This window comes from Hypanus sabinus, chromosome 10 (assembly GCF_030144855.1).
Source record: "Hypanus sabinus isolate sHypSab1 chromosome 10, sHypSab1.hap1, whole genome shotgun sequence".
Lineage (NCBI taxonomy): Eukaryota > Metazoa > Chordata > Chondrichthyes > Myliobatiformes > Dasyatidae > Hypanus > Hypanus sabinus.
The window spans coordinates 141,683,476-141,697,843 of NC_082715.1; the positions used below are offsets into that span (position 1 = coordinate 141,683,476).

Consider the following 14,368-nt stretch of genomic DNA (forward strand, 5'->3'; position numbering starts at 1 on the left):
CCCTAGCTTGTATGCCATTTCTTTTTAGGTGCTTATTCTCCTCTCAAAGGGGATATGATGAATCTCAGAGTGGTTGTGATCATAGACTCACTAAGTGCAAGGGTGCATAGTGTACCAGCAAGAGCTTCTGAATGCATATTTACTACCTGTGAAGGTGTTGGAAACTGAGTCAAACAGCCTTTGAAAGGGAACGAGAATGGCGCAAAGGAAAATAATTGGTTTGTTTCTGGAAATGGAGCCGTATGCAGTGAATGGGCTGAACGGCCTTCTTTGATAATAATATGTTGATTTTAAGCATTATCTTCGCTTTAGCTCAAGTTCAAGTTTAATTGTCATTCAGCCATCACATGTATACATCTAAATGAGTCACTGTTCCTCCGGGGTCAAGGTCAAAACACAAGTACATATAGCTACACACAGCACACGTAATTATGATCCATCACATACAGTCACCAAATAATATCAACACAAGTCCGTGTGGCCTGTAGATTGATGATGCATGGGGTGGTGAACTGGAGCCGTGTTTCTCTAAGAACAAGCACGCAGCAGTTTCTCATCTCATGCTGGATCAGCCACAGAGAAAGGCAATCCAAGGCACGAACATTGGAGAGCGGCACCGACAGGAGGGCCAGCCTGAAACCCCGCCACGGTCCGCTGCTCCCCCACACTAACTACTCCCCTCGGTGGCTGCAACAGGCAACGCAATGGCACGAGAGCCTGCCCTGCCCAACGACCCCAGTGAACTAACAAAACCAGACTCACAGTGTTTTGTATGACCAACGTCCAACAGAATCAGAACCAGAATCAGGTTTAATATCACATCTTATCACATGTCAGGAGATCTGTTGTCTTATGTCAGCAGTACAATGCAAAACATAATAACTGAAAAATGTAAATTACGGTGGGTACATATATAGAAATAGTTCAATTACATAAGTATTGCAGAAGCAGAAATAAAAGAGGTAGTGAGGTAGTGTTCATGGGTTCAGTGTTCATTCAGAAATTTGATGGCAGAGGGGAAGCGTCTGTTCCTGAATCACTGAGAGTGGGCCTTTAGCCTTCTGCGCCTCCTTCCTGATGGTGGCAATGGAAACAGGGCATGACCTGGGTGCTGGGGTCCCTAATGATGGACACCGCCTTTCTGAGACTCTGCTGCTTGAAACGTCCTGGGTACCATGGAGGCTGGTGCCCCCGATGTGCTATGTTTGCAGCTCTCTGCAGCGTACTTTCATCCTGTGCAGTTGTCCCCTCCCCACCCATACCAGTCAGAATGCCCTGCACGGTCCACCTGTAGAAATTTGAGAGTGTCTTTGGTGACATCGCAAACCTCTCCAAACTCCGAATGAAATACTGCTGCTGTCGTGCCTTCTTTGTAGCTGCATCAATGTGTCGGGCGCAGGGTAGCTCCTCAGGGATATTGAAACTGCTCACTCTTCCCACTTCAGATCCTGCTCTGAGGGCTGGTATGTGATCCCTGGTCAGCAAGTTTACAGATGGCATTTGAGCTGTGCCTAGTCACACAGTGATGGGTGTAGAGAGAGTAGAGCAGTGGGCTAAGCACACACCCCTGAGGTGAACCAGCGTTGATCATTAGTGAAGTGGAAAAGTTATTTCCAAGCCATACAGATTGCAGTCTTCCGGTTAGGATCTAACTGCAGAGGGAGGTACAGAGGTCCCGGTTCTGGCGATTTTCAGTTAGAACCGTGGATATGATTGTGTTTAATGCTGAGCGGTAGTCAGTAAGCAGCAACCTCACATAGGTATTGTCCAGACGATTGAGGCTGTGTGAAGAGCCAATGAGGTCTGCAACATGCCCTTGTGATTCCAAAGCCAAGATTTAAGACAATCAAAGTACCAAAGTCTGAAAGCCGTTTACAGCCTTGAGATTCACCTTGCAGGCAGTCACAGAACAAGTGCCTACAGCAGAATTAACAAAAGCCCCACACCATGCATCCAATGTGCAAAAGAGAAAGAACAAATTGTTCAAGCAAACAAATAATCCAGAGTCCCCGAGAGTAAGTCCACAGCCACAGAGCCACGTTCAGCAGGACAGCCGGTCCAGGAGCCTGATGGCTGTAGGCCGCAGCCCCAGAGCCACGTTCAGCGCTGACACAAGTGAAGCCTCCCAGAGTAGTGAGCTGAACGTTGGTTTATCCTCTACCTTGAGCTTCAGCACTTCCAATCTGACTGGTTATCCACTCTCAGGCCCGGGCCCTGCCACCTCAGTCTGGCCCCCTGAGTCCGCTCCAGCAATGGCCGCTGCGGCTCTACCTGCATGCTTGAGAGTCCAGTTCGCTGAATGTTTCAGGGTACCACAAGAACTCGGGGTTTTTTTTTTGGTAGTATCCTGAATTATTTGCACCAGTAGTTGGACCTGGAACAGTCACCGCAACTGGCACCCACCATTCTAGCGGAACTCAAATGTTCTGCTGGCAATAGCAAGTAATCCCATTTTGGCAAATCTCCTCTGGAAACTTTTCAGAACCATGTGTTCTAGGCTACTGTAAGCGGTCTGAATGACAATACTTGTTCTGAGTGAAACCAGGGTCTGTTTTGAATGCTGGGCTGGTGCGGAAAGCCGAGTAACACCTTTCTAAATCTTGTTTTACAGATGAGCTGGTCAATCTTGCTATGTACTGTGAGAGAATTAGGCGCAAGTTTTGGCCTGAATGGACGGAAGAGAGTGAAGATGCCTCATACAATAACGAAGATGAAACCAGTGAGGACAGTTTGACTCCCACACCGCTCCAAGACTTCAGTTTGTACTCGCGCACAGAAACGTTTGATGAAGAATTAACTGAGAACAGTGTTTCCTGTTCACAAACTCCAGACACCGATCAGACCGGCCATTCGCTCTTTGATTCGGATGTGGAAATGGAGGAGTACACAGATATCGAGCTGGTCAAATGAAACATGCTAAAGGGTCAACACCGTCCCTTCTGCACTCAAACTGATATATTCTGGAGGTGACTAGGAATCACCCAGTACAAGTATTGCCATTCAGACCAATGTCAAATCATCACCACTTACAGTAGCCTAGAACACAAGAGATTCTGTAGATGCTGGAAATCCAGATTGGCACATGAATGCACAGAATGCTAGAGGAACTCAGCAGGTCAAGCAGCATCCGTAGAAAGGAATATGAAGGAGTGGTACTAAACTTTGACTCTTTATACTTCTTCATAAATGCTACCTGACCTGCTCAGTTCCTCCAGCGTTTTGTGTGTACTATATCCGATAATCTTGTCTTACAACAGTAAAGTCTACTCTTTTAAATGATAGGATGTACATGCTCGATGAGCAGAACCGTCATAATTGTCACTGTGTAGTAGCCCCACGTGCCTAATGCGTCTGGTTTTGATGCTGCGTCTCCATACAAAGTGCTCGCCCTTCGTTCCTTTTTGGCATTTCCGAAGTTCCACGCCTCTGAGCGTACTCAGCGATCACTTCATCAGGTGCACCTGTATGTCCAGTTGTTAACGCAAAGAACTCATCGGCAGGGGCGTGCAGACCAGAGGCTGGGGCCAGACATCCGAGCGGGAAAGAAACGTGAGCTGTGTGACTTTGACCGTGGAATGATTGTTCGTGTCAGACGGGGTGTTCCGATCATCTCCGAAAATCCTGATCTCCTGGAGTTTTCACGCACAACAACCTCTAGAGTTTACAGGGAATGGTACAAAAACAGAGAGAGAAAAAGCAGACGGTGGGTGGCAGTTCTATTGGTGATGATACCTTTTCAATAAGAGAGGTCAGAGGAGAACGGCCAGACTAGTTCAAGCTGACAGGAAGGTGACAGTAACTCAAATAACCACATGTTACCACAGTGGTGTGTAGAAGAGCATCTCTGAATGCACGACACGTCGAGCCCTGAAGTGGACGGGCTGCAGCAGCGGAAGACCTTGAACGTACACTCAGTGGCCTCTTTATTAGGTACAGGAAGTGCTGAATAAGGTGGTCACTGAGTGCACGAGAGATTATTTCAATGACAAATCGTGGTTTGCCGCAGTGTGGATACGGCATTCACTGGGGAGACCCCTCGCTGGCCAGCCGTCTCCCAGCAGCTTACCTGTGAAAGGCAGACATCCAGTGACAGACATACAAATCTCAATTCAGATTTACGGTGTGCATGGGCAGCAGCAGGTCTACTTAACTGATATCTGTACTTAACAACTATTTATGAATCGATGGAAGAATATTACATGGAGGTTCTTTCTTGGCACTTTAAACTTTGTTGCTTTTACAGTGTGAACTGGTAAACATCGTGCTCTTGAACTTCCATTAGTAATTTGTTTGGACCTCTTTGTTATATCTTAGCTCTTACCAAGTCATGACTCGGAGAGAATCGTTATTGAAGATATTTCGTTGCACTATCGGAGAATTTGTTTGTATTCGGTTTGTTGCAGTTGCCCTGATCAATTTGGGGTGGGACGGTAGCAAAGCACCAGTGACCCATGTTCAGTTTCTGCCGCTGTCCCTAAGGAATTTGTACCTTTTCCCAGTCACTGCAGAGGTTTCCTCCAGCTGCTCTGCTTTTCTCCCACATTCCAAAGGCGGACAGGTCAATAGGTTAATTGGTCACATGGGGGTAATTGGGCAGCATGGGCTCGCTGGGCCAAAGGGCCTGTTATTGTGTTGTATCACGGAAATCAGACGCAATACAAAGTAGTGCTTCCAGAGCAAGAAGTATACATTCCTATTTTGCTCAAAGTGATGAGGAATTGTAAACATTTTTATTTTCAATATCCTACAGTGCAGAGAGTTTTGGAACCTTTTATTCTGTGGCCACCCTGAGCCACAGAAGTTACATTCAGTTTGATAACAAATTGCACAGAAGCAACAGTAGCATTAGGACTACAATGCCACTTTCGTGAAAAACGCTACGTGGTAAGTTGTGGCCAACTTTACTCTATGTGTTCCATACACATACATCTGCAATCAGTGCCAGGTATGTCTGAAAGGTTATATGCAGTTGCTTCACAGAGAGTACACACACAACATAATGCTTCCAGAGCAAAAATAATTCATTTCTATTTTTCTCAAAGACACAAAGTGGTAACTTGTTGTAAACATTTTTATTTTCAGTATCCCACAGCAGAGAGTGTTTTAGAACCAGTTATTTCCATGTGCAACCTAGGCCATAGAAGTTACATTCAGTTTTATAAGAAATTGCACAGAAGTTATTCTACCAAAACAAAAGCAGACATTGCCACTTTACTGAAAAATGCTATGTGGTAAGTTATTGTACACAACTTTATTTTACATGTTCCGTGGTCCTGACTGTACATGCATTCACCTGAGAGTACAAGGTAAGCCTGGAGAGTTATGTGCTATTGCTTCATAGAAATTGCAGACAATAATAAGTAATGCTTCCAAAGGAAAAATAATTCATTTTTATTTTTCTCAAAAATACAAACTGGTGATTTATTGTAAACATTTTATTTTCAATATCCCACAGGAGAGAGTGTTTTGGAATCAGTTATTTCCATGTGCAACCTAGGCCATAGAAGTTACATTCAGTTTTATAAGAAATTGCACAGAAGCGACAGTAGCATTGCCAGAGCAATAGGAACACTTTGCCAGTTTCCTGAAAAATGCTACGTGGCAAGTTGTGACCAACTTTATTTTATGCATTCCATGCTCCTGATGACTATACATGCATTTGCACGACAGTACCGGGTAAGTCTGAAAAGCTATATACACTTGCTTCACAGAGAGCACACACACACAATGTAATGCTTTCAGAGCAACAGGCATACATTTCTATTTTGCTCAAAGATACAAAGTGCTAGCTTATTGTAAATATTTTTATTTTCAGTGTCCTATGAGTTAAAGTCATAGCCCAGGCCATAGAAGTTACATTCAGTTTTATAACAAATTGCACACAAGGCATACTAACGTTACCAGAGCAATAGGCAGATATTGCCACTTTCCTGAAAAATACTGTGTGTGATTGTGTTGTGTGTGGTGTGTACATGTTTGTGTTGTGTGTGTTGTAATTTGCATATGTTTGTGTTGTTTGTGGTGTGAGTGGTGGTTTGTGAATGTTGTGTGCCATGTGTGTGTGCTTATGTGTTGTGTGTGTCTGCACTTTGTGTGAGGTATGTATGTATGTGTGGTCTCTGGTGTGTGTGTGTATATGTTTTGTGTATGTTTTGTATATGTTTTGTGTGCATGAGCTTTTGTGTGTGTGTTGTGTAAGTGTATGTGTGTGCGTGTTGAGTCTGTGTGTGTTCTATGTAAGAATTGTGAGGGTGTTAATGTGTACTGTGTTGTGTGTGAGTGTAGTGTGTGTGTTATGAATTGTGTCTGTGCTGTGTATGTGTACAGTATGTGTATTATGTGTGTATGTTTTGTGTGTGAGTGTAGTGTGTGTGTTGTGAGGGTGTTATGTGTACTGTGTGTGTATGTGTGCTGTACTGTGTGTGTTGTGTGTGTATCTGTGCTGTAGTGTGTGTGTTGTGTGTGTGAGCTGTTATGTGTGTTGAGTGTCATCTGTAAGTGTAGTGTGTCTGTTGTGAGGGTGTTACATATATTGTGTGTGCTATTTGTGTGTTGTTAATGGGCACGTGTGTTGTGAGTGTGTGTGCTTTGTGTGTTTGTGTGTGTTTTAGAGTGGATGTTTGTTTTGTTTTGTATGTGTGTGCGTGTCTGTGTTCTTGTGTGTGTCTGTGTGTATGTGTTGTGTGTGTGGTATTTGAGCATGTGTGTTGTGTTTATGTTTTGTGTACGTGTGTATTGGTGTATTGTATGGTGTGTGTACGTGTGTGTTGGTGTATTGTATGGTGTGTGTGTGTGTGTGTGTGTGTGTGTGTGTGTGTTGGTGTATTGTATGGTGTGTGTGTGTGTGTGTGTATGTGTGTGTGTGTGTGTGTGTGTGTGTGTGTGTTGGTGTATTGTATGGTGTGTGTGTGTGTTGGTGTATTGTATGGTGTGTGTGTGTGTGTGTGTGTGTGTGTGTGTTGGTGTATTGTATGGTGTGTGTGTGTGGGGGGTTGTGGTGTTCCAACCCCCAGACTCTTCCGAGACCAATGGCTAATGAGGGGGCAGGTTTTTGCTTCAGGTAACTCAAAGCCTTCGAGAGACCCTGTCACGCCTTCAACGGAGGACAAGCCAACTGCAGTCAGCAGGACCATGTGAGTCCCAACACTCTCTAGTCGGAGGTATGCTGGAACTGGAGAGAAAGGGTCCTAGTTCAGGAAGGAAAGTGCCCAAGGATCCTGGTGCCTTAGCACCCAAGCCCGAGGGAATGAGTCACCAGGTCCTGCCTCAGGGAAAAGCTCCTAAACATAGATCCTTGGAGCCTAGTCCCAGGAGGACAAGGACTACTCCTGTTGCTGTCATCTGAGGAAATGGTTGACAATTTGGACTCTGATTTGGACCCTGTGTCGACAAAGGACTCTAGAGAATCTATGGAGGTGACTCTGAGGTCTGCTGAATTGCCCCCTACACCTAAGGAGTCATCCACAGAGGCACACTCCGAGATAGATGCATCATCTAATCTGGTCGGAATTTCCTCCAGCTACAAGGATTTGGAAGAAGTCTTCAGCAGGGAAAGGCCTCGACTCTTCAACCACACTGGGCCTACGACTGTGCAGTGGATCTTCTGCCTGTTACTTGCCCTCTACGGGATCAATTGTACATGCTCTCTGGCCTGGAGAGACGTGCTGTGGAGGAGTACATAGAAGGGGCACTTGCTGCGGGATCCATTTGACCCTCCACCTCACCAGCCAGCGCACTCTTCTTCTTCGTACAGAGAAAGGATGGAAGCCTTCGGCCATGCATTGATTATAGATGACCAAGTCACATAATGGGCATAATGGTGGTCTCGTTTCTGAAACTGGTTCAGTTTTGTTCTGACTGGGGTCAAACATTCAAAAAATTGGAAGCCTTGTCTCGTCAGTTTGATGAACCCAGAAAAGAGGAGCAGCCCTACCACATTTCCCCCCCCCCCCAAAACCAAGGTGGTAGTGCCAATTCGTTGGGGAATCAATGTGCTTGTACACAAAGCCCAGGAGCGAGAGATTCCCACAAACGATCCTACAGGTTTCCTGTTCGTTCCAAGTTCTGTCAGGTCCAAGGTTCTTCAACGGTGACATGCATCTAGAATGACCACTCACCCAGGGGTCGCCAGAAGCCTCGAGTCTATTAGGAGGAGGTACTGGTGGCCTGGAATGGCTAAACAAGTCTGACAATATGTGCAAGCATGTGAACTGAGTGCCCGGAGCAAGGAGACCTGCACCCAGCCTCAGGAGCTCCTGTTCCAGATAGACCACGGGCACATGTTTCCACGGACTTTGTCATGGATCTTCCACCTTTCACAGGGGACGACCATCAGCATGGCGATTGTGGATCGCTTCTTGAAAGCCTGTAAATTCATAGCATCGGACAAATCATTAACACATTGCCCGAGCGAGGGTGGTTAACGAATTGTCCAGGCCGAGTTGTCCAATGTGTCCGAGCTAGATGATAGTTGTGACTCGTAAGGCAAAGAGGAAACTGGCCTCGATTAGTTGGGGCATTAAATGGAAGGACATTGGTCAGACCTCAGCTGGAGAACTGCATGAACATCTGGTCACCAAACAACAGGGAGGGTTGTGGTAGCACTGGAGGAGGTGCAGGGGAGATTCAATAGGCTGTCACCTGGGTTGGATCAGTTCAGATAAGAGGAGGGATTGAAAAGGCTAGGTCTGGATATCCGTAGGAGTGCTGCACCCATCCACATGCAGGGGTTCTCCATTGTCCATAAACTCAACAGGGCCCCCCCATGGGGAGTTTCAAGAGTAGTACATATTAGGCTTTTGTAGCTTAAAAGAAGTAGCAAAATTGAAAGCCAAGCCTTTCTAAAACACTGGCCAGGCCACATTTGGAGTATCGTAAACAGCTTTCAGCCCCACATATGTAAAAGGAAGTGCTGGCTTTGCAGAAGGTCCAGAGGAGGTTTCCAAGAATCATCCTGGGAGTGAAAGGGTTAACATATGATTAGCAATTGGTGGCTCTGGGCCTGTGTTTGTTGTAGTTTAACAAAATGCGGGTGGATCGCATTGAAACTTACTGAATATTGAAAGGCCTATAGAGTGGACGTGGAGGGGTATTTCCAGCAGTGGGAGAATCTGGAACCAGAGGGCATAGCCACAGAATAGAAGAATGTACCTTTAGAATAGAGATGAGGAGGATTGTCCTTATCCGAAGGTGGTGAATCTATGGAATTTTTTGCCACAGTTAGTTGTGGAGGCCAAGCGATGGTATATAGAAAGCGAATTAGTAAGGACATTAAAGATTACAGGCAGAGGGCAGGAGAATGGGGCCAAGAGGGAACATAAATCAGCCATAACTGAATGGCAGAGTGGACTCAATGGTGTAATCGTGTTCCTGTGTCTTATAGTTGTTTGGAAAATGTTGGAGATCGAAGAGAAAGATATTGGAGGAACTGAGTAGGTCAGGCATTAAATGAAGGAGGTTAAGAGGAAACATGAATGAGATATTTAAAACTAAGGATATACACTGGGTAAGCTGCAGGAAGCTGTTCTATATCTATAGCGCAAGACTTGACAGACTTCATAAACAATGATGTAAATTGGTTTCATCACCAGGCATATGGAGTATTGTTGGATATGCCAATTAAGCTTACAATGAGGACACAGATTTAGGGCAGGGATAAGAAACTTGGAGGAGATCCGATTGGGACCGTTATCACCCAGGCAATGGTGAGTACCAGGAATGCGCTGTCGGAGAGCGTGGTGGAGGCAGAGTCACAGATAGCATTTAGCAAGTGTCTGCATGACCAGTTGAATCGCCTGGGCATTGAAGGGTATTGCTCAAAAGGTGGAAGATGGGATGAATACAGAGTGGTTTACAGTGGTTGACAAGGAAATGGTAGGCTAGATGGTCTATTTCCATGTTGTCTTAGTCTAAATTCTATAATCAGTTGTAGGAGACCATAAGATCATAAGACTATAAGATATAAAAGCAGAATTAGGCCATTTGGCCCATCGAGTCTGCTCTGCCATTTCATCATGGCTGATCCATTTTCTGTCTCAGCCCCAGTCTCCTGCCTTCTCTCTGTTTCCCTTTGTGCCTGATTAATTAAGAGTCCATCAACCTCTGCTTAAATATACCCAGTGATTTGGCCTCCATTGTCACCTGTGGCAACATATTCGACAGATTCACCACTCTCTGCCAAAAGAAATTCCTCCGCATTTCCATTCTGAATGGACATCCCTCTATCCTGAAGCTGTATCCTCTGGTCTTAGACTCCCCCACCACAGGAAACACCCTCTCCACATCCACCTTTCAACATTCGATAGGTTTCAGTGAGACCCCCTTACATTCTCCTGAATTTCAGTGAGAATAGGCCTAGGACAATCAAATGCTCATCATATGACAAGCCTTTCAATCCCAAAATCATTTTTGTAAACCTCCCTTGAATCCTCTCCAATGTCAGCACATCCTTTGTTAGATAAGGGGCCCAGAATTGCTCACAATACTCCAAGTGAGGCCTCACCAGTGCTTTATAAAGCCTCAACATTACATCCTTGCTTTCATTGCATTTTCCTTCCTCATCACTGACCTTTAGGGAATCTTGCACGAAGACTCCCAAGTCTCTCTGCACCTTAGATTTTTGAATTTTCTCTCCATTTCGAAAATAGTCTGCACCTTTATTTCTTTGACCAAGGTGCATGGCCATAAACTTCCCAACACTACATTCCATCTGGCTAATTCCTTCTATAACCTCTGCTTCCTCAATACTACCTGCCCCTCCACCTATCTGCGACGAGAGGCCAAGTCAAGGATGGTAAGGACCCGAGTGCTGGAGTATCTGAGGCCAGAATTGAGCCATGACTTTGAGACTGAGACGAGAACAGGGTTCTTGACTAGATGCTAGATGAGAATCCAAATGGGACGGAAATCCTCAATGCAATCGCAGACTGAACCAACGTTGATCTGATGATTCGGCACCAAACCTGAGTTCAGGTGCTCTTTAAGCATCCAAATCAAAGAATGCGGTCGGGTGTGACAGGACCCTCTCCTTTATAGCCAACTGGCTGCTCGGGGTGAATGTTGGCAGTAACCGTGGATTAGTGCTGGGTTCAGTATCTCTCTTTCTGGAACCCACTACCGTTCCTTGGTCCGAACCCTACCCAGTGAATAACAAACAGCCGAACACCCCGAACAGTTCATGAATCCAGAGATTTCTTTGCGGAATGAACAGTCGATCTTTTAGGATGAAAACCTTCATCTGGACTGAAAGAAAACAGCCACTGACTATATCTCTCCTACTTATCAGTCCAGGTGAAGGGTTTGAACCCAAAGCGTCGACTGTCCTTTACCCTCTATAGATTTTACTGAGTTCCTCCAGCTCCGGATTCCAGCATCTGCCATCTCTCATGTCTCCCTGTCCGTGTGAATGCAGCTGCTGAGACACTGACCCACCCAGTGCTTCCACTTGTCCTGTTTCTTGCCGTTCCAACAGTCACCAGTAGAGGGGGATAAAGTTCTGCTTTAAAGGTTAAACAGAGCATTAACTGCAACAAATCTGCAAAGTGCAGACTCGGCAAGTTCAGCTCAGTTCGAATCAGACCATCCTGGATGCTGTTAATTCACCCGTTTATCTGTTCAAGTACAATGGTTAGCTCTCCCTCATTCCCTGTCACGGCGAGCCTTCCTCCCAGCTTCATTAACTCACGGTAATACAGCAGCGATCTTCTATTAGAAGCAGTTTCCAAAGGCATTCAGTAAGTTGGCAGGTACGCCATCAGACTTCGAGTTATTTTAAATCGCTCTGAAGGGAAAATTTTAAAAACAACTGATTATTGATGAAGCCAACGCTCTTGCTTTCAATTTTCACCATTCTCTGATGAGATGAGATGTACTACAAAAGGTGAAGAATCATCTTTTTGTTTTAACTGGACCTCAGCACTGCAAATGTATCTCCTGCCATTGTCAACAGCTGCTTAATTGCTGCCTCTTCCCGAGGAGAGAGACGATTTACCGGAGAAGGAAGGCTCACCCGGCTCTGTATAATCGCATCTGAATTAGTTAACGGAGGACCCATGGACATGACTTTCCTAGTTCTCTTCAGCAATATTTATTTATTTGTTGATTGATCTCTGTTGTTTATTATTTTCTAGTAAGTTACAGTGATTTTTATGCATTTTGCAGTGTGCTGCTGCCACAGAACAACGAACTTCAATAAAAAAACAGAAGGGATGCTGGAAATCAAGAGGAGCGCAGACAAAATGCAGGTGAAACTCAGCAGGTCAGGCAGCATCTACAGAGAGGAATAAACCATTGACTCTTTCACCCCGAGTCTAGCTCCCACTCTGGACCCTAAATATCTTCGCCCCCCCCCCACCCCAGGGAGAGATGTTTGCAGAGTTCAGTAACCAAAGTTTCATCCTGAACTCAGGGAGTTTGTGAACTCTCCCTGACACCAGCTGGGCTTCCTCCTGCTGCTCTGATGACCTTGTGGGCATGAAAGCCATGCGATGTGGTGGTTTAATTACCCCCTGTGAACTGCCCGTCGTGTGGGTGGGTGGCAGGAGGATGTTAAAGGGAATAGGTCCCAGGGAAGTAGGCATGGTTTCCTGATGAAGGATCTGGGCCCTAAAGGTCGACTCTTTACTCCTCTCCATAGATGCTGCCTGACCTGCCGAGTTCCTGCAGCATTTTGTGTGGGTGCCAATAAAGAATTCTCAGAAAGCATAAACCACGCGAGGGTCAAATGAATGTAGACCCACAACAGGCTCCATCAGAAGAGTGCTGGATATGGACTGGCATTTCTCTTCACTGCTTACTGAGTGCTCCGTGGAGTATTGAATTTCCATCTCGATTATACTTTGATAACGTTTTAAAATATTCAGTTTGTGCTCAAAACACCATCCATTAGCATAAATCTTTTATATCCTTTTTATTGCACCTTGTCCCCATTAGTCGGCAGGTATGCAAACTCACGGATCATACCCTTTCGTACATTATATGCTGTTACATCAATAGGTTGGGGAGTCAGACAACAGACCAAGGCACTAAGTGCAGTGGACTTCCTTACCGTGGGGTAGGGCGGCATCGTAGCGTGGCGCTGTCTGTAATTTAATTCCGGCCGCCGCCTGTAAGGAGTTCGTGCATTCTCTCCGTGACCACGTTGGTCACCTCCAGATGCTCTGGTTTCCTCCTAAGTTCCAAAGACGTACAGATTAGTAAGGGATAGTAGAGTGTGGGCATGCTATGTTGGCGCCAGAAGCATGGCCCCCAGCACATTCTCAATGTGAATAATATTTCTCACGTATGTTTTGATGTACATGTGGCAAACACAGATGATCTTTACTGTTTTATCTTTATAAAAGTTGGAATATCTTTGGCTGTAGGTCCTCTGAGTACAGTACCACAAATCCAACTGTAATCCTTAAAGTACATCAGCAGGCAGTTTGCTGCTTGTCTCTAAGTTGTGGTGGGTGTCTCCATAATATGAACTAATCTAGGCATGGAAACCCACACTCTGGTCTTGTGTCCCACCCTTTGGCCAATAGGTGACCACACAAACACTTTTACCAGCAGGTTTTCCTAGTGGCCAGACTGCTGGGACCTGGTCCTTTCTCCCCTTGGCAGAGACAGAGCAAAGTTGGTCCTACTGCAAAACAACGCCACCTTTTCCCCCCAAACGTACAAAAGTTTATTCACTCGCAAATATACATACAATAATCAGGGATTCACAAAACCATTAACAATTTCAAATTGTTAATATGAAAACCATTGAAACACCCTGGTTTCCTCGGCTGCGTAAGTCCAGGGAAAACAACCTCTGGCCCCGCCAAACTCGTGAGATTGAGACGGCTCGATCCCACCCCTAACCCCGGTTTGTGTGGATGCTGTGTCATTTGCTACCCTGTTACATATTAGTGCCATGAAATAACCGACACTACATTGCATACCATTAAAGGAATTATATTTATGAATCTGAGCTAAAGGGTTAGTAAAGAATAACAAAAAGAAACATTAAACAGTCAAATGTGCACCAATTGGAGCTCATCTTGAACTTCTCTGTCACTCACGTGCTGGGCCTTCATTCAACATGAAAGCACACGCCACCTTCCGAAAGTCGCTTGCAATCCATCTCAAACAAACGGGTCTCCCACCGGATTGTACGCTACGACCAGTTCTCCCCAGCGTCTTCCCTCTTCATCTCCTCTCGAACGAAAGCCAACCCAACCTTGGTGTCCCTCACCAGAGAAACCTTCCCTTAATCCGACCATCCCAATTGGGTGGCACACATTTTTCCTGACATTTTTCATATCCCCTGACTCTGCTATCTTTAATTGCTCTATCTAACTCTTTCTTGAAAGCATCCAGAGAATTGGCCTCCACTGCCTTCTGG

The 14,368-nt window shown here is 45.5% G+C and overlaps 1 protein-coding gene across 1 annotated transcript in view; it reads left to right on the forward strand.

Annotated features, from left to right (window-relative positions):
* The window catches only part of faxcb (failed axon connections homolog, metaxin like GST domain containing b), a 79,725-nt gene extending 74,372 nt beyond the window's left edge, over nucleotides 1-5,353 (forward strand). The window contains exon 6 of the mRNA XM_059983169.1: nucleotides 2,612-5,353. Within this exon, the coding sequence (XP_059839152.1) occupies nucleotides 2,612-2,910 (299 nt within the window). The 3' untranslated portion in view covers nucleotides 2,911-5,353. The remainder of the gene's footprint in view (nucleotides 1-2,611) is intronic.
* The last annotated feature ends 9,015 nt before the right edge of the window (nucleotides 5,354-14,368 follow it).